This window comes from Ictalurus punctatus, chromosome 7 (assembly GCF_001660625.3).
Source record: "Ictalurus punctatus breed USDA103 chromosome 7, Coco_2.0, whole genome shotgun sequence".
Lineage (NCBI taxonomy): Eukaryota > Metazoa > Chordata > Actinopteri > Siluriformes > Ictaluridae > Ictalurus > Ictalurus punctatus.
In genome coordinates, this window is record NC_030422.2 from 35,018,742 (window position 1) to 35,035,590 (window position 16,849).

Genomic DNA, 16,849 nt, shown 5'->3' on the forward strand with positions numbered 1-16,849 from the left:
GGACTGGTACTTCAGTCTTGATTTATAGCCTTATTTCTCTCCCTGATTTAACAGCAGCCCAAACTTGTCAGAATATAACATCACCATGGTTTTGCCTGAATTTCACTCACTTTTGTTTTCTAATAAATAAAAAGCGTGTCGCTTTGTTGAGTATTGGACATATGTTATGATTAATATCCTCTACCAGAACAGATAATCATTTTCTCTGCATAAATAACATATATACACAAGATTCTCTAGGTTCTCCATGAACAGCCTTGAACTGGCTCTGTCATGTCACTTCCTGTTTATGTTCACCACAGTGCCACACTGAACACTAATACAGAAACAATGCTGACTCAGCGGTGCCCCCTGCAGGCAATACTCGAGCAATGCACAATAAACCTTTATTTAATAACTACTAAACATGAATGTAAACAGCAAATACTCATTAGCTGCTATCATCTATACAAACTGTATAGGACATAAAAATAATAAAAATTACATTTAAAAAGTCTCAGTTTCAATATATAATTACAAATACTTATCACTGTGTAAAACATTTTAACAGTATTTTAACTGACAACAATTTAAGCAAATTATTATTCAGGTGTCACATATACCTGAGTGAAAATGGGAAAAAAGTTATTGGTCATGTAATATTTTAAGTTGAAAGAAACCATAGCTATGAAAAGGTAGAAACCACATTAGGCTAAATTACACATGGTCCATGGAGCCACCATCTTGGAGAGGTTGAACTCATTGAACAATCTGCTGTAAATCTGGTTGTAAAAAGTGTTGGAATGACTCATTACATGAGAAGCTTGAATAATATTTGTGTTTCCATTTCATGCAGGGGTCATGGTGGTGTTTGTCTGCAGTCTGTTTAATGTATGTTTCAATACACTGATGTATTGAATGAAGAAAATCAATGCCCTTTGCCTTTAAAAATGCATCAGTAGTCTCAGGTACACAAACTGGCAGTTTTTATAAGCATCCTGGAGAATGTGAGACTTCTGTTCTTCTGCAGACTTGCTTTGGTTTCTGCAGCTATTCCTGACAGACTTTATTTTTCACTGATGTACTATTATTCTTCTGTAAGAGTCCGTGTACATTTATCCGGTCCTTACATGATGCCCTGAGGAACACCGTCACCATGCCATCACCAGGAGCCATGTTTCATTCCTGTTTTTAACACTTCCCCTCGGCTAATTCTCTTGGCCATCAATATAGATTTCAGGAAAACACAACTTACTGCCATTTTATAGAAGTGTAAAAGAAGCTGAAGTTTAAACAGAAATAAAATTAATTCATCTTCAGCTAGCGCTGCGTCCTGTTCAATCGGAGTCAGAGCTATTGCTGGTAACACTGGCTTACAAGGTGCAAATCACCACAGACATCAGTCCATCACAGGGCATCATGCACGCACACACACACACACACACACACACACACACACTTTCACATACTCCCACACACTTTCACATACTCACACAAACTTATGGGCAATTTAGCATAGCCAATCTGGAGAACCTAGATGAGAATCACCTATATGTTCACCCATGTGAACATCTTTTGGATGTGTGAAATGTGAAATGTGTGGAAGTATTCAAACCTGGGACGCTAGAGCTGTGAAGCGGCAAACCTTCCCAATCTTCTACAAATCACAACTTCTGTTTGAATGTAACTTAAATTTCCAGAGAAATAAAATGATTTTCACACCATGGCAGTTGCATATGTGTGTGTGTGTGTGTGTGTGTGAAGCGCACAGAGACACCAGGGAAGTTGACCTTAAAAACAGGACTGAAACACAGCCATTGTATTTTGATTCTTAGAGTGCATTGTCAACAGACAGGTTTAAGGAACGGGAGCGCAGTGGCAGGAAGTTAGCATCCCCGCTACTTCCTGTGCTCCCACAAGCACCGGCTTCTGCATCCTGGTCTTCCACAGCGATGTCATCAGGAAGAGGCGGGGCTCCAGGATCACCAGGTTTGGGAAGGCTGGATGTTGTTGTTAAGCTAGCAACGCCACTAACTGAAATGCAGTCCTGCCCCCTCTGCCGATTCACAGCGAAGGATAGGTTCATAGAGCTGCTCATCACAGAAGAGGCGGGACTTCGTTCCCCATCAGGGTGGAGACAAACCGTGGAGCACTTATCGTAATCATAGAAGTCTGCCTTTGATAGGTTGTTAGTGGCTCCAGATGTGTCCTTCATAGTCGAGCTGGACACACCTGCTGCTGGAAACACACAAAATTCAACATAACTGTTTACCACTACAATATCATCTGGATTTACTGAGGGAAAATGAGTTGCTGTGCATGTTAGCGCTACCTCGGAGTGCCTCAATCTTCTCGTTCTTGCACCGCTGCACCTCGTCAGTGATCTTGGCGATGATGAAGTTAAGTGTTCCGCAGCGCTGGATCGACTCGATCAGTGTGTCCAGACCTCGCGGGTTCTCGGCGATGAGGTCGAGTAATTTACCGGCGCGTTTTCCACGCGTGCTCCTGCAGCTGATCTCCTCTGCGTCCTCTCGTGTCAAGATCTTCTTCGAGCGCAGGTAATCATAGTGCCTCTCTGCAATCAGCTTCTCTACCAGGTATGGACGAAGAGACTCCAGAGCCTGAGGGGAACAGAAGAACACGGCATTGTGGGAAAATTCTCACAAATGACATATTACATGAGAGACTCCATGTTTTTCGGTAGATCTTCTCATTGGTTAATCTGAAACAGAACTCAGCAGTGTCTCATCTTCATTCTGCACATTGGTCCTGTCCAGGCAGTAGATATACAGTGTGTAGAACAACAGTGACACTACTTCTGACAAGTTTTCTTCTTATAGTAACCAAATGTGTGTTTTGCAGACATTTTCGCACGTTACAGAGAACCTTCAAGTTGTGTTTGTGTTTTAATGTAAGAATTCTAGCTGAAACAGGACCAGTTCTCACCCCAAAACCCACACTTTATTTCCATAAATATACCATACTGAGCCCTTTGGTACACCAGGTACGAGTTTACAGTGCAGGTTTGTTGACGTCTCCTGAATACACTTGCTGCTGTGATGTGGAGAATATTTTAGGGTGGGATGTGGTGATGCACATGGAAAACCCTGTCAGGAAGTAGGTTCCAGGTGTCAGGGTTCTGCTCAGCACGAACACTCCATCTCTGTGAGGTTCTGCTTTAGATGCTTCCCTCAACATCACACTTCTGAACTCGGCCTCGTTTTCCTACAGATACAGCTATACTATCGCTCACTGTAGACCACGCCCCTAGCTAACCGTGATTGGCTTGAACTCCTTCATGACGTCATGGCGAGTTCCAAGCCGGCTGACACACCTGGAACTCGCGACTACCCTTTTCTTTCGCACGCGCTTATGAGAAAGTGCGCGCTCCCGTGCGCGCGCGCCCACAAGAAGTACAAACTAACCGGATTTACAGATTCCTTAATATATATTTATAATATTCAATTAGTTTCTGTTTGATTTTACTTGAACTCTTCGCATCAGGATTCTCAAATCTAGACTACAGAGGAGTGTACTCACTTTCAGACCAAATGCTCATTTAGTGGCACACGTTTTTATAATAATTATAATAATAATAATAATTATTATTATTATTATTTCTGTCGATTCTTAACGGTATATAATAATCTCACTGTTAAAACACACTGATGCGTGGAGTTTAGTCACTTACGTTCTTTTTCACTTCGGCCATTTCGTCTTCCGTCAGGTGAGGAATCTCCATTCTGCTCAACCTGATCTAAACTATCAGCTCTAAATTTTAACAGTAAATTCCAAACAGTAAATAAGACTCATGAAGATGCGAGAGAACCGTCCCGACTGAAGCGCTTAGGCGTACAGTTAAACTTCATTAAAACAGGAGAAAAGATGAAAAGTGAAGTTCTCTCCACACTTCCTTATCGAGCGCAATGACGTCACACACCCAGGCGAGGCGGATGTGGAAGGCCATCAGGCTCAGATTGTGGTTGAATGTGATGTCTGTAGTAGTACACTATGGAACACAATCAACGTAAAATAACGTGTACATTTACACTGGTTGGGGAAGTATTCAGACCCCTTCAATTTGACAGATTTCATAAAAAAAATTTTTTGCCATCAATCTACACACAATAATAACCACAAAACACAAACAAGATTTATATTTTAAAAAATAATTCAAAAATTTCATTTAACATGAACAGTATTTTGTGCTTCACTCACTACTAAGGTAGGCACACGTTACAAATGTTAAGCATTTTACTGCAAGGTTGATACAAAGATCATCCAAGATGGCACAGATGATGGGAGGGCTAAAATCTAATATCTATCAAGAGCTTGACAATACATTATTTACTGCTAATAATAATAATAATACTAATAAAACAAACATTACTACTACTATTCAATTTAATTTGCATAACACCTTTAACAATAATTTTTCAATTTATAAATGTATTAAGAAAGAGGCGACGGTGGTGAGGAAAAACTCGTTGAGACGATATGAAGAAACCATCCTCATCTGGATGACACCGGATAGTGCGATTATAAATAAATAAATCCTTTTATGTACTACATGGTCAAATAGTGCAGTTGCGTAACCAGGTAATTCATTACAGTTTTCACATGAAGTCTGTTTTGTTGCAGTTATCATCTGTTCACTGATGGAGACTTGAGTGCAAAATTGTTTGTATCAATTTCAGTTCAAAGCCATCTTTATGGTTTATAAGTGGTACCATTCTCAGTAATCTTAATGATCTTTAGTCCGCACCATGTGGGGACATCCTCAGCAGCAGCATGTGACTTCCAACTGATGAGAACTCCAACCAGAAGTACTGCATCAGGATGGATCAGACAGGTCCGGAGAGCAGAAGGGGTCAGGATAACGATAATGAGTCTTTATTGGTCACGTACATTAAAGCACAGTGAAATTCTTTTCTTCGCACATCCCAGCATGCCAGGAAGTTGGGGCCTTCAACTTCGTCCCTGGAGCTTAAGGGCCTTGCTCAAGGGCCCAACAGTGACAGCTCCAGGGCTTGAAACCATGACCTTCCGATCAGTAAGAGGGAGAGAGAGAGATAGAGAGATTTTTAGGTACGATAGAACAGACCGTTAAATATTATTTACTGGAAGTGACACAAACAGATACTAAATTAACAGTTAATACTATATATATATATATATATATATATATATATATATATATATATATATATATATATATATATATATATATATATATATATATATATATAAAAAACTATATAAAACTATATATATATATATATAAAACTATATAAAACTATATATATATATAGATAGCTGTGACAATTCATTTATTAAATCATTGCATTATTAGAACCAAGGTATTTCCTACAAATGCAGAGTCCATTTGGAAATGTGACCAGATGAGGGTCCATCCAACACCCATCCAGGCTGTATCCCTTATAGAAAGGAATAATATTAATAATAGTCACTCTTTTATTCTTCTTATTATTATAATACAGTTAATTCCTGTGTTTGCAGTTCAAGTGTAAAAAAATCTAACCTAGCCTACTTAAACCACTAACATATTTGATGTTGTAAATTCCAATATGCATTGAAACATTATTTATTTATATATATATATATATATATATATATATATATATATATATATATATATATATATATATATATATATATATGAACTTTAATAGTATCCAGTTATTTTAAAGTTATTTAAAAAACAACACTTAATCAAGCAGTAATTATTTAATAAAGAAGAAACTGAAAAGTGTTGGACAGAATGCAGACTTCCTCCAAACCTCAGACCTTCACCTGCGCGCATGTGTGTGTGTGTGTGTGTCTGTGTGTGAGAACCTTAGAATGAGAGATGGAGTAAAAGTTCCTGTGGATTAACTAAACTAAACTGTACAGTGAACAGCTGCAGTATTGAACAATGATGTAGTATAGCCATATTAAAATGTGATTTAATGTATTTCTCAAATCATCTTCATGTCTTAATGTCACCTTTTCTCTTCTCCTTTACAGAAATAACTCACTAAATGAGTAATGACTTGTTCAGATACAGATTATGTGTGGTGTTTAATGTGTGGTGTTTGAGTGATAAGATAAAGTCACTAAGTAATAGAGAGTTGTTGAGAGTTGACTGCTCCATGGTGACAGGATTCACCAAATCAGGAAGTCTCTCTTTCCTCATCATTCTCTTACTGTATGCCGCTGATATGGCACATGTCTATTTACAATATCTAAATATCTTAAATAGTCAAACCATTACTGTTTCTATTAAAACATATTAGCAAAAAAGGAACACATTTTTAAAAATAAAAACAAGATTAAATCAATATTACAATCAATCATCTATTTCACTGCCATGTTCCAACAAACTAACACTTCACCAAAACTGCTTTATCCTGAAGAGTTTTGAGGTGAGACTCCTGTCATATGTCAGTCCTGGTGAGTTTACGACTCTCAATGCTGTAAGACAGAACAGGACAGAATAACAGACAACATTAATCACAGTCACTCAGCACAGTCCTTATAAACAACATCAGTGATCTCTCTCTCTCTCTCTCTCTCTCTCTCTCTCTCTCTCTCTCTCTCTCTCTCTCTCTCTCTCACACACACACACACACACACACATTATTCAGTATGATACAGTAGAGTAGAGTAAGTCAGTAACTCACTGTAGTGTCTCCAGGTTACAGTGTGGATCCTTCAGTAGATCAGAGAGCAGCTTCACTCCTGATTCTCCTGGATTATTACCGTTCAGATTCAGTTCTCTCAGGTGTGATGAGGAGTTTGACCTCAGAGCAGAAGCCAGAGCGGTACAACCTTCACCTGTAATACTGCAGTAACGCATCCTGCAAGAAAGAAAACCTTCTCACACTCAGTTTTAGCTCTGAAAACATCAACTACACAAAATCTTTATATACAGAACATTTACTCTCTATCTCACACACACAAAAATGACAATATATCACATCACTACAATTACCACAGACACAAACTGGATGCAGCTGTGTTTATTAGAACTCTGCTCTGTGTGGGTATGTGTGCGAATGTGTGTGTGTACCTCAGTATCTCCTGTGTACAGTGTGGATTCTCCAGTCCATCAGAGAGCAGCTTCACTCCTGAATCCTGCAGGTTATTGTTACTCAGGTTCAGTTCTCTCAATCTGGAGGAGTTTGATCTGAGAACTGAGGACAGAACTCTACAGCTTTCCTCTGTCAGTTTACACCTCCACAGCCTGGAAGAGAAATGATGATATATCAGAACACTGATCTCAAACGCACACACAGTTATAATACACTTACTCTTTACCATGTAACAGAAATGTGAGTGTGTTTCTCTCACACACAGAAATCAGAGGACAGGGCACCACATCAGCACTATTATTATTATTCATCCATCCATCCATCCATCTTCTATACTGCTTATCCTTTTCAGAATCACAAGGCTGGGTACACCCTGGACAGGGTGCCAATCCATCGCAGGGCACAATCATATACACATTCACACACTATGGACACTTTGGACATGCCAATCAGCCTACCATGCATGTCTTTGGACTGGGGGAGGAAACTGGAGTACCCGGAGGAAACCCCGCAAGCAGGGGGAGAACATACAAACTCCACACACACATGGTCATAGTGGGAATCGAACCCCCCAACCCTGGAGGTGTGAGGCGAACATGCTAACCACTAAGCCACAGCGTGCCCATTGTTCTTCTTCTTCTTCTTCTTCTTCTTCTTCTTCTTCTTCTCCTTATTATTATTATTATTATTATTATTATTATTAGTAGTAGTAGTAGTAGTAGTAGTAGTAGTAGTAGTAGTAGTAACAATGATCCTTAAATTAATGAAACAGAAGGTTTTTTGCTTGAATAAATGTTTCATTATAGTTGAAACTTGAAACCATTTTTAAATGAAAGTATTAAAAAGTCTCCTATTTAAAAATAAAATAAATAAATAAATAAAAATATCCTGTTTGAACAAAAGAAATTAGGAGGAAAAAGGAGCAGGACCTGTTGTGACTTTGTTTGGAAATATTCTCCAAAAAAAACAAAAACAAATAGAAATAAAATCTTGAAATGCGCATAAAAAACTTGAGGCTCAATTGAGGCGGATTTATTTTTTATTCAATAAAAAGACAGGCACATAAACTGCACATCAAAACATCATGTGACTTTTCCTCAACTAATCATGTGATTGGATAACTGGCTGTTGTGACTGGATAATTGGCTGATGTGATTGGATATTTGGCTGATGTGATTGGATAATTGGTTTATGTGATTGGATAACTGGCTGATGTGATTGGATAATTGGATTATGTGATTAGATAATCAGTGCATGTGGCAGACCTACACAGCGCGATGGCAATGTGTTATTTATTTATTTTACATGTTCACATTTTTTGTTAGAGATTAAAGTTATAAACAGGATTTATCCGTTGATCTGCACAGAAGGATTATTATGATGTTTTTGTTAACTGGAAATCCGTCCTCGATGACAATCCTCTTTCATCATGTAAACTAATCCCACACTCCTGATTTTACTTTCTTTATCAGTGGAGGATGGAGACCATCAGATGGTGATATCAGCCTCGCTCCTCTCTAACATTTACTCCTCTTTCTGGCTCTGTGTGTGTGTGTGTGTGTGTGTGTGTGTGTGTGTGTGTATGTGAGTGTGATTGTGTGTGAGAGTGAGTGTGTGTGTGTGTAAGTGTGTGTGTGTGTGTGTGTGTGTGTGTGTGTGTGAGTGAGTGAGAGAGAGTGAGTGAGTGTGATTGTGTGTGTGAGAGTGACTGTGTGTGTGTGAGAGAGAGAGTGTAAGTTGACGAGTCTGACAGGCAGTGGAGGAGTAAAGGCGATGTGCAGGTGAGATTCTCCGTCTGGTTACTTTTTTTTTTTTCAATAGGGTAGATAAGTAAATGTAGACGGTTTGATAACCATCAGATTTCATAACCATACAGATCCAATCTAAAGACAAAGTCTGATCCATCCAAACCAAACAATGTTGGTGTGTAAGTGTCCTTATTCTCTCTCACATGTGTCCCTCAGTGCAGATTGGGCGGTGTGATACTCTGATACATATCATAGCACCAGAAAATAGAATAATCAATCATGTCTATTGATAGATATTTTCCTATATCACCAATGTCACATGTTCATATTGTTCTCATGGTGATAGATAAATGGTGATAGAAGGTTTTGTCCATATGGCCCAGCCCTCAGTGCAGACGTAACATGTTGGTGTAAAAAGTGAAACTCTTCTGTAATAGTACCAGGGGTTTGTTTAAAGATGATTAAAGTAATTATTAACCAGCATTAATCCAAACAGTGCAGTTCAGTGTTACATTAAAATAATAAACCATGCAGTAATACATTTATAAATAAAAATACTCACACAGCTTTTCTGGAGGCTTTGACCACTGGCAGCAGCTTCAGAAGACATTCCTCTGATGGGTGATATTTCCTCAAATTAAACACATCCAGCTCCTGATCTGAGTTCAGTAACACAAACACTAGAGCTGACCACTGAGCAGGAGAGAGTCTGGTTCCCCTGAGACGACTGTTACCTCCTCTGTTCAGGTAACGTTGTACTTCCTGCATTAGAGAATGATCATTCAGTTCATTCAGACAGTGAAACAGATTGATGGATTTCTCTGGAGATGGATTCTCCTTGATCTTCGCCTTGATGTACTCTACTGTTTCCTGTTTGGTGTGAGAGCTGCTTCATGTCTGTGGCATTAAGCCTTGTAAGAGAGTCTGATTGGACTCCAGTGAGAGACCCAGAAGAAAGCGGAGGAACAGGTCCAGCTGTCCATTCTCACGCTGTAAGGCCTTGTCCACTGCAATCCTGAGGAGATCAGACATTTTTGACTTTCTGAAGAAATTAAAAAGTCCAGTCCTTTGTTCCACTAACTCATTGTTCTTTTTAAAAATAAAGCAGAGAAATGCATATAAAGCAGCCAGAAACTCCTGCACATTCAGATGTACAAAGCTGAACACCTTCCCCAGATGAAGCCCAAACTCCTCTCTGAAGATTTGGGTACACACTCCTGAGTACACTGACACTTCTCTGACATTAATGCCACACTCTCTCAGGTCTTCCTCATAGAAGATCAGGTTTCCTTTCTCCAGCTGTTGGAAAGCCAGTTTTCCCAGTGCCAGGATACTCTCTCTGGTCTGCTGAGGATCAGGGTCACATTTCTGATGGTACTTTTGGTCCTTGTGTTTGATCTGAAAGATCAGGAAGTGTGTGAACATTTGAGTCAGAGTCTTGGGGATCTCTCCACTCTCTGCTTCACCCAACATTCTCTCTAGAACAGTGGCTGAGATCCAGCAGAAGACTGGGATGTGGCACATGATGTAGAGGGTTCTTGAAGACTTCATGTGTGAGATAATTTTATTGGCCAGGCTGTGATCACTGATCCTCTTCCTGAAGTACTCCTCTTTCTGAGGATCACTGAACCCTCTTACCTCTGTTACCTGGTCTAGACAGTCAGGAGGGATCTGATTGGCTGCTCCTGGTCGAGAGGTTATCCAGAGGAGAGCAGAGGGAAGAAGATTCCCCTTGATGAGGTTCGTCAGCAGCACATCCACTGAGGCTGACTCTGTCACATCACACAATCTCTCATTCTTCTGGAAATTTAGAGGAAGTCAACACTTATCCAGACCATCAAAGATTAACAGCACTTTGTAGGAGTCTATTAATTGTAGTTTTCTCATTTCTGGGAAAAAGTGATGAAGAAGATCCATCAGACTGAGATGTTTCTGCTTCATCAGATTCAGCTCTCTAAAGGGAAGTGGAAACATGAAGGTGATGTCCTGATTTTCGTTTACTTCAGCCCAGTCCAGAATGAACTTCTGCACAGAGACTGTTTTTCCAATTCCAGCAACTCCTTTAGTCAGCACACTTCGGATGGACTTGTTTTTAAAGAGATCATTACATTTGATGGGTGTCTCCTGTGTTGCTGGTCTCCTGGATGCTGTCTTAATCTCCCTCATCTCATGTTCATTATTGACGTCTCCACTCCAGCCCTCTGTGATGTAGAGATCTGCGTAGATGTCATTCAGAATTGCTGAGCTTCCATGCTGTGAGATTCCTTCATTAATTCTTTTAAACTTCTCTCTCAGGCTGGATTTCAACTTTGTCTGGTACACAGAGGTGAGTTCTAATAAACAAAGTAATAACATGTTTTAATGTAAAATCACTGAACACAGGATTAAATGTAAAATTCAATGCTGCTGTTCATTCCTGATTCATGTAGTAAATATTCCTGAAGGAACAGGACCATTGTACAGAGTAACCACAAGCTGGACCACGAACAGAACAGAAAAGCAGCGGATGTACATGATACTAAACTTGAACTTCAAACTAAAAGTGTTCCTATCTAAAACTATTTCCTCTCTCTAAAGTGAACCTGATGGAATAAAGCCATGACTCAGAGCTCTTACTGTTGTGCAGTGTGTTAGCGAGATCTGTGTAGTTCATGTTCTTCAGGAAGTGCAGTGTGATCTTCAGCGCTCCGTCTCTGACACTGTGCAGATCCTCCTCATCCTCCACCCCCCTCTCAGTGCATGCTGGGTAATCTGGACTCAGGAGCTTCCTAAACCTTTTCAGCTCATTCTTTATCAGAGAGATGACTTTGTGTTCCAGCTCCTGGTTAGAAACACACAGGAACACATCTAAATATTATAATGTTACACACTGAGAGATGCTTTTATTTTATAAAAAGAAGAAAAGTCTCTTTGTATTCCCACAGTTACAGCTGAAATTCTGCCTGATTACCCATAATGCTTCTGCACATCAATAAATCTGTAAATTGTTATAATCTTAAATAAAAAACCTGCAACCTGCTCACACACAAGTTACACACATTAAAAAGACACACACCTTGAATATGGAGTCCAACTGATTTCTGCTGAGGTTTGATTTCTTCTTCTGTTGTGGTCTGTGAACAAATAAAACACATTATGTAATATAGACTATATGTATTCATAGCTGCACAACACACACTAATAAATACAGAGACAGATATTTACACTATCCTCTTAACACAATACACTGATTTCAGGATTTCCTCACTGACACTAACATGTTTATGGATAAAATAGTGATCTAGACATTAATGTCCCAGGTGTAAATGTTGTTGTGTAGCACCACAGACCCTCCAGCTCAGGGACTGCAGACTGAACTGAACTATTAAAGCAGTTTTCCTCACCGCCAGTCCGAGAGCTGCAGCACTGCACAGTTTAGTGTTTTACTGCTTCAACACCTGATAAAGATCATGAAGGTATTCATAATGAGACCAGTGAGTTTGATCAGGTGGAACACTGCTGTAAAACACCTCACTGTACTCACCTCACATCAGGAGAACTGGCTCCATCTCTGAAGTAAATTGGACAGCCCATTGACTCGTCACTCTTCATGGACACACAGCTGGGTTCTGGTGAGTCTGATCTCTTTCTCTTCATTATTCTAGAATTAAACAGAAATATCAGCAATAATTAATACTCTGCTATCTCAGCACTGTTACACAATGTGTTCATCATTAAACACCAATAATTCCATCTTTTTAATTCAGCTCCAGTTTGCAAACTTATTCAAACAGGAGTCACGCCTCATATCTCAAGAATTACACTGATGTCAGGAGTCCCAATCACAGACCACTGACTCAGCTGGGTCTTAAAGCCTGTAGAGTTCACTGACTCAAAGCTACACTGCTCTTCTCCTCCACATTACACAGTCCTTTTTACTCTTCTCTCAGTGAATGATTTCTCTAAACTGTTTTTAGATCAGATCAGTGATAAATTCAATGCTATTAAACACCTTAAACCAAAGTTTAGTTACTCTGTTAACTAGTGAGTGTTTAGAGATACAGATCTGTTCCCATGAGACGATGTGTATTTATTGCTGGTGAATGGAAAAGTAACTCACCTCTCGTCTTTCTTTAAGTCCTGTTTTCCAGACACTTGTTGGAGGTCATGTCTCCTTCTCCAGATTACAGCAGGACACACATTTACTTCACTCCAACATCGGTGTGTTAAATCAAACCCTGTAGCAGCACAGAGTTCACTTACAGGAAATAGTCACGGTATCAAGTCATAAAACAACCTGTGTACATTCGAACTTCAGTACAAACCCACAAAACTCTTCTGCATCTAGTGTACATTCAGCGTGTTTATATATTATAGCTTTAGATGTAGATACTCACTGTGTTTTTACTCCTGCAATGGTGCATTTTCCCCTCGACACAAAATGGAGCCTCTGACTTTCACAGACACATTTACCTGTTTATACTGCAGGGGGCAAAGAGTTAAGGTTAGGGGTTAGGGTTAGGGATAGGGGGTTAGGGTTAGGGTTAGGGGGTTAGGGTTAGGGCTAGCGGTTAGGGTTAGGGTTAGGGGTTAGGGTTAGGGTTAGCGGTTAGCGGTTAGGGTGTTAGGGTTAAGGTTAGGGTTAGGGTTTTAGGGTTGGGGTTAGGGTTAGGGTTAGGGGTCAGGGTAGGCGGGTTAGGGTTAGGGTTAGGGGGGTTAGGGTTAGGGTTAGGGGGTTAGGGTTAGGGGTTAGGGTTAGGTTTTTGAATTATTTATTTCTTATTTAAAGTCCCCTGTTCTAGGTTAAATGTGCACTGGCACATCTCCATCTTCCTTCTCTTTTGTCTTTTTTAATATTTTCAGTGTTTTATTCTGTTCTGTGTTCTGTTCACAGGGTTCTGTGTGAGGACTGATCTGTGTATTTATCAAAAAATGGGTTATTTGGTTTTTAATGGCCTATATGTCTATCCTCTTCTGATCAAAAGAAGAAGAAGACTGTTCAGGGTTAGAGTGAGGCTTAGGCTCAGGAATAAGATTCGAAAATGAGCAGATTGTTAGGCTTAGGGTTGGGGTCAGGCATGGGGTTCAAAGGTTAGGATTAGGGTCAGTAGTGTGATTCCAAGGTTATGGTTTGGGTTGGGGTTAGGGTCAATGATGGGGTTCAAAAAGGTTGGGTTTAGGGTTTAGGTTGTGGTCAGGCATAGGGTTCAAGAGTAGGGTCAGTAGTGGGGGTCCAAGGTTTTGGTTAGGGTTGGGGTTAGGGTCAGCGATGGGGTTCAGGGGTTAGGGTTAGGGTTGGGGTTAGGGTTAGGGGTTAGGGTTAGGGGTTAGGGTTAGGGTTAGGGGTTAGGTTTAGGGTTAGGGGTTAGGTTTAGGGTTAGGGTTAGGGGGTTAGGGGGTTAGGGTGTTAGGAGGGTTAGGGTTAGGGTTAGGGGTTAGGGTTAGGGTTAGGGGTCAGGGGTTAGGGTTAGGGGTTGTTAGGGGGTCAGGGGTTAGGGGGTTAGGAGTTAGGGTTAGGTTTAGGATTCAGTTGGGGGTCCGGGTAGGGTTAAGGGGTTGGGATGGGGAATTGGGGATAAGGGATTGAGTTGTGTGTGAAATGGTTTTCCAAGTGCTTTATTTTTCTCTTTTCTACAGGTTCGATACTGGATGATTGATTGGGGCTCTAAGGTAAGTGCTTAGAAAGTTAAGTGCCAATCCCACTCTGTGTGGTAGGGTGTAGTCTATAAGTGCTTTAATCCTTTCTGAAAAAAGAAAGGTAAGTGCTTCAACACGCATTTCATTCAATCCTCTAAAACACACACTAAAAATCAAGCCATCAAAATCAAAAAAGGTTTCCCTTGATCCCCTATTCCATCCTCCAATCTTCAAACATGTATTCTTTTTATTGTTGGATAATGTTATTCTGTAGTTCCCTTTAGTACCTGAATTCCTTATTTATACTCTTAACCCATTCCTCAGCTTTACATATATGGAACTTAATCTCATGTTATGGTTTAAACCGATGTCCTACCATAAATTTCTACCCCTCTCATTGAGTCCCCCGGGAGTCCATGTTTTTAATCTGTGTATCCATTTGAACTCACTTCTTTTCCTTTGTTTACCTGTCCAAGCCTTATTGGATTCCAACCCTGAAATTGTTAAATGATTTACGCCGTGTTCTTTAAAATGGTTAATCAGTTTTGTATTTTTATTGTTCTTCTTGACGTCGTGTAGGTGTTGTTTTAACCTTACTACTAGTGCGTTTTTAGTTTCCCCAACATAGCGTTTCCGGCAATATGCGCATGTTATACAGTACACTATATTGTTTGTGTTCAAGTTTAGATTTTGTGTTATGGGTGTGCCTGAAGCGTATTTTATTTTCCTATAATACATTTGCCACGGAGACCGCTGTCGGAGGGTTTTTGAGCTAAATCTGGAGCGGACCAAAATGTCCTTAAGGTTTTTGTTCTTTCTATACGCTGAAATGACTTTGAATTTTTGCAAGACCGGTAGTTGGTGTTGAGCGCATCCAAAATTGTATTTGACTTTTTTATTTAGGGCTAATGTTTGTTGATTATAGGTAGTTATCAATGGGATGACCTGTTGGGGGCCCGGCAGCAGGGTGTCTGGAGGTGGAGTCTTTATTTCCCTCAGTGTTGTGGCTTTGATATGTCTTAAAAATCTACGACTGTAGCCCCTATGTCTAAGGGCTTTGAACAGAATTCGAGCGGTGTCGTGGAAATCGTTCTCATCCGTGCAGATGCGATAGAACCGTATCAATTGGGACTTGACTATCCCTTTGAACGTGTGCTTCGGATGAAAACTCGATTTGTGTAGAAGACTATGTGTATCTGTATTTTTGAAGTATACTTTGGTCTTGAGTGCCCTGGACTGCTCCACAGGGTCACCCAAGAAAACCATGGTGTCTAAAAACTGGATGGATTCTCTATTAACGTTATGTTTTGTTGTGATGTTCGGATGATGTGTGTTTGCGAGTAGGATGAATCGATCAAACTCCTCCATTCCGTGCTGCCAAACCCCAAAGATGTCATCCAGGTATCTGTAATAAACTAGGGGCTTAAATTTGCACCTGTCCAGAAGGGATGTTTCCCATTCCGCCATATATATGTTTGCATAGGCAGGTGCAAATTTTTTGCCCATTGCTGTACCTTGAACCTGTAGGTAGAACCGTGAATCAAATTCAAAGTCATTCCGCCTCAAACCTATTTCTAAGAGTTGTAATATGTGTTTGTCAGGTCTGTGCGGATCCGGGTGATTTCTGAAAGCGTTTTGAACCGCTTTTAGTCCTAGATCCATTGATATATTTGTATATAAGCTGTTTATGTCAATTGTGAAAAGAAATGAATCGTTTGAGATACTGATATTTTGTATTTTAGCAATGAAGTCACACGTGTCTTTTATGTAGCTGCGATGTGTATGTGATAGCGGATTTAAGAAGCTATCGATGTACTGGGCCGTGCGGTAGGACTCACTCCCGCAGTCCGACACTATAGGGCGGCCCCTGGGGATCTCACCTGGGATAGTCCATGTTTCTGGTGCAGCATGTATTTTCGGTAATAGGTAGAATAGTCTGGGTCTGGGAACGTCTGGACCCATTAAGTAGTGTTTCTGTTTCAAATTGATGTATTTTTCTTGATGCAACCCGTTCAAGACGTTCTGTATCATTAATTTAGTCTCGGTTTGTAATGAGCGTTCCAAAGGGATGTAATGGTCGGTGTTACTCAATTGCCTTTTAGCCTCAAACATGTATTGAGTTTTATCTAAAATGACAATACCCGACCCCTTATCTGCCGGTTTTAGGATGATATCAGTGTTTGTTTTAAGTGAACGGATTGCCCTTTTCTGTGCGGGTGATAGATTGTCCGATATTTTAAAGCTTCTGTTTGAGCCTATGGCTCTGTGATTGTGTTTAATCAGTTGTTGAATATGTATGTTACATGCTGCAATCGGGGGTTCCCATTTAGATGTTTCTATAAATGGGGTGGTATCGGTTTGTGTGTGGAAGTCAAAGTAATTCAAGATTTTTAACTTTCTATTGTGCAGATG

General features: G+C 40.1%; 2 protein-coding genes across 3 annotated transcripts; both read right to left on the reverse strand.

The window, feature by feature from the left end:
- Nucleotides 1-364: 364 nt before the first annotated feature.
- On the reverse strand, nt 365-3,928 carry bcl10 (BCL10 immune signaling adaptor). 2 transcript variants are annotated; one of them, XM_017473128.3, is made up of 3 exons: nt 3,671-3,928; nt 2,312-2,600; nt 365-2,214 (listed from the first exon to the last, which is right to left on the reverse strand). In XM_017473128.3, exons 1-3 carry the CDS (start codon nt 3,719-3,721, stop codon nt 1,811-1,813), a joined length of 744 nt encoding a protein of 247 aa, XP_017328617.1. In that variant the 5' UTR covers nt 3,722-3,928; the 3' UTR covers nt 365-1,810. The 2 variants fall into 2 exon arrangements, with proteins under 2 accessions (XP_017328617.1, XP_017328616.1); XM_017473127.3 differs by having other exon boundaries at nt 365-2,217.
- A 1,784-nt stretch (nt 3,929-5,712) lies between these two features.
- On the reverse strand, nt 5,713-13,267 carry LOC108268260 (NLR family CARD domain-containing protein 3). Its single transcript, XM_017473131.3, is given in 9 exon segments — nt 5,713-6,453; nt 6,663-6,839; nt 7,052-7,225; nt 9,384-11,154; nt 11,438-11,642; nt 11,877-11,934; nt 12,345-12,461; nt 12,921-13,038; nt 13,198-13,267. Coding segments are annotated over 7 exon segments (2,535 nt in total). The 5' UTR covers nt 12,458-12,461; nt 12,921-13,038; nt 13,198-13,267; the 3' UTR covers nt 5,713-6,416.
- Between the last annotated feature and the right edge of the window lie 3,582 nt (nt 13,268-16,849).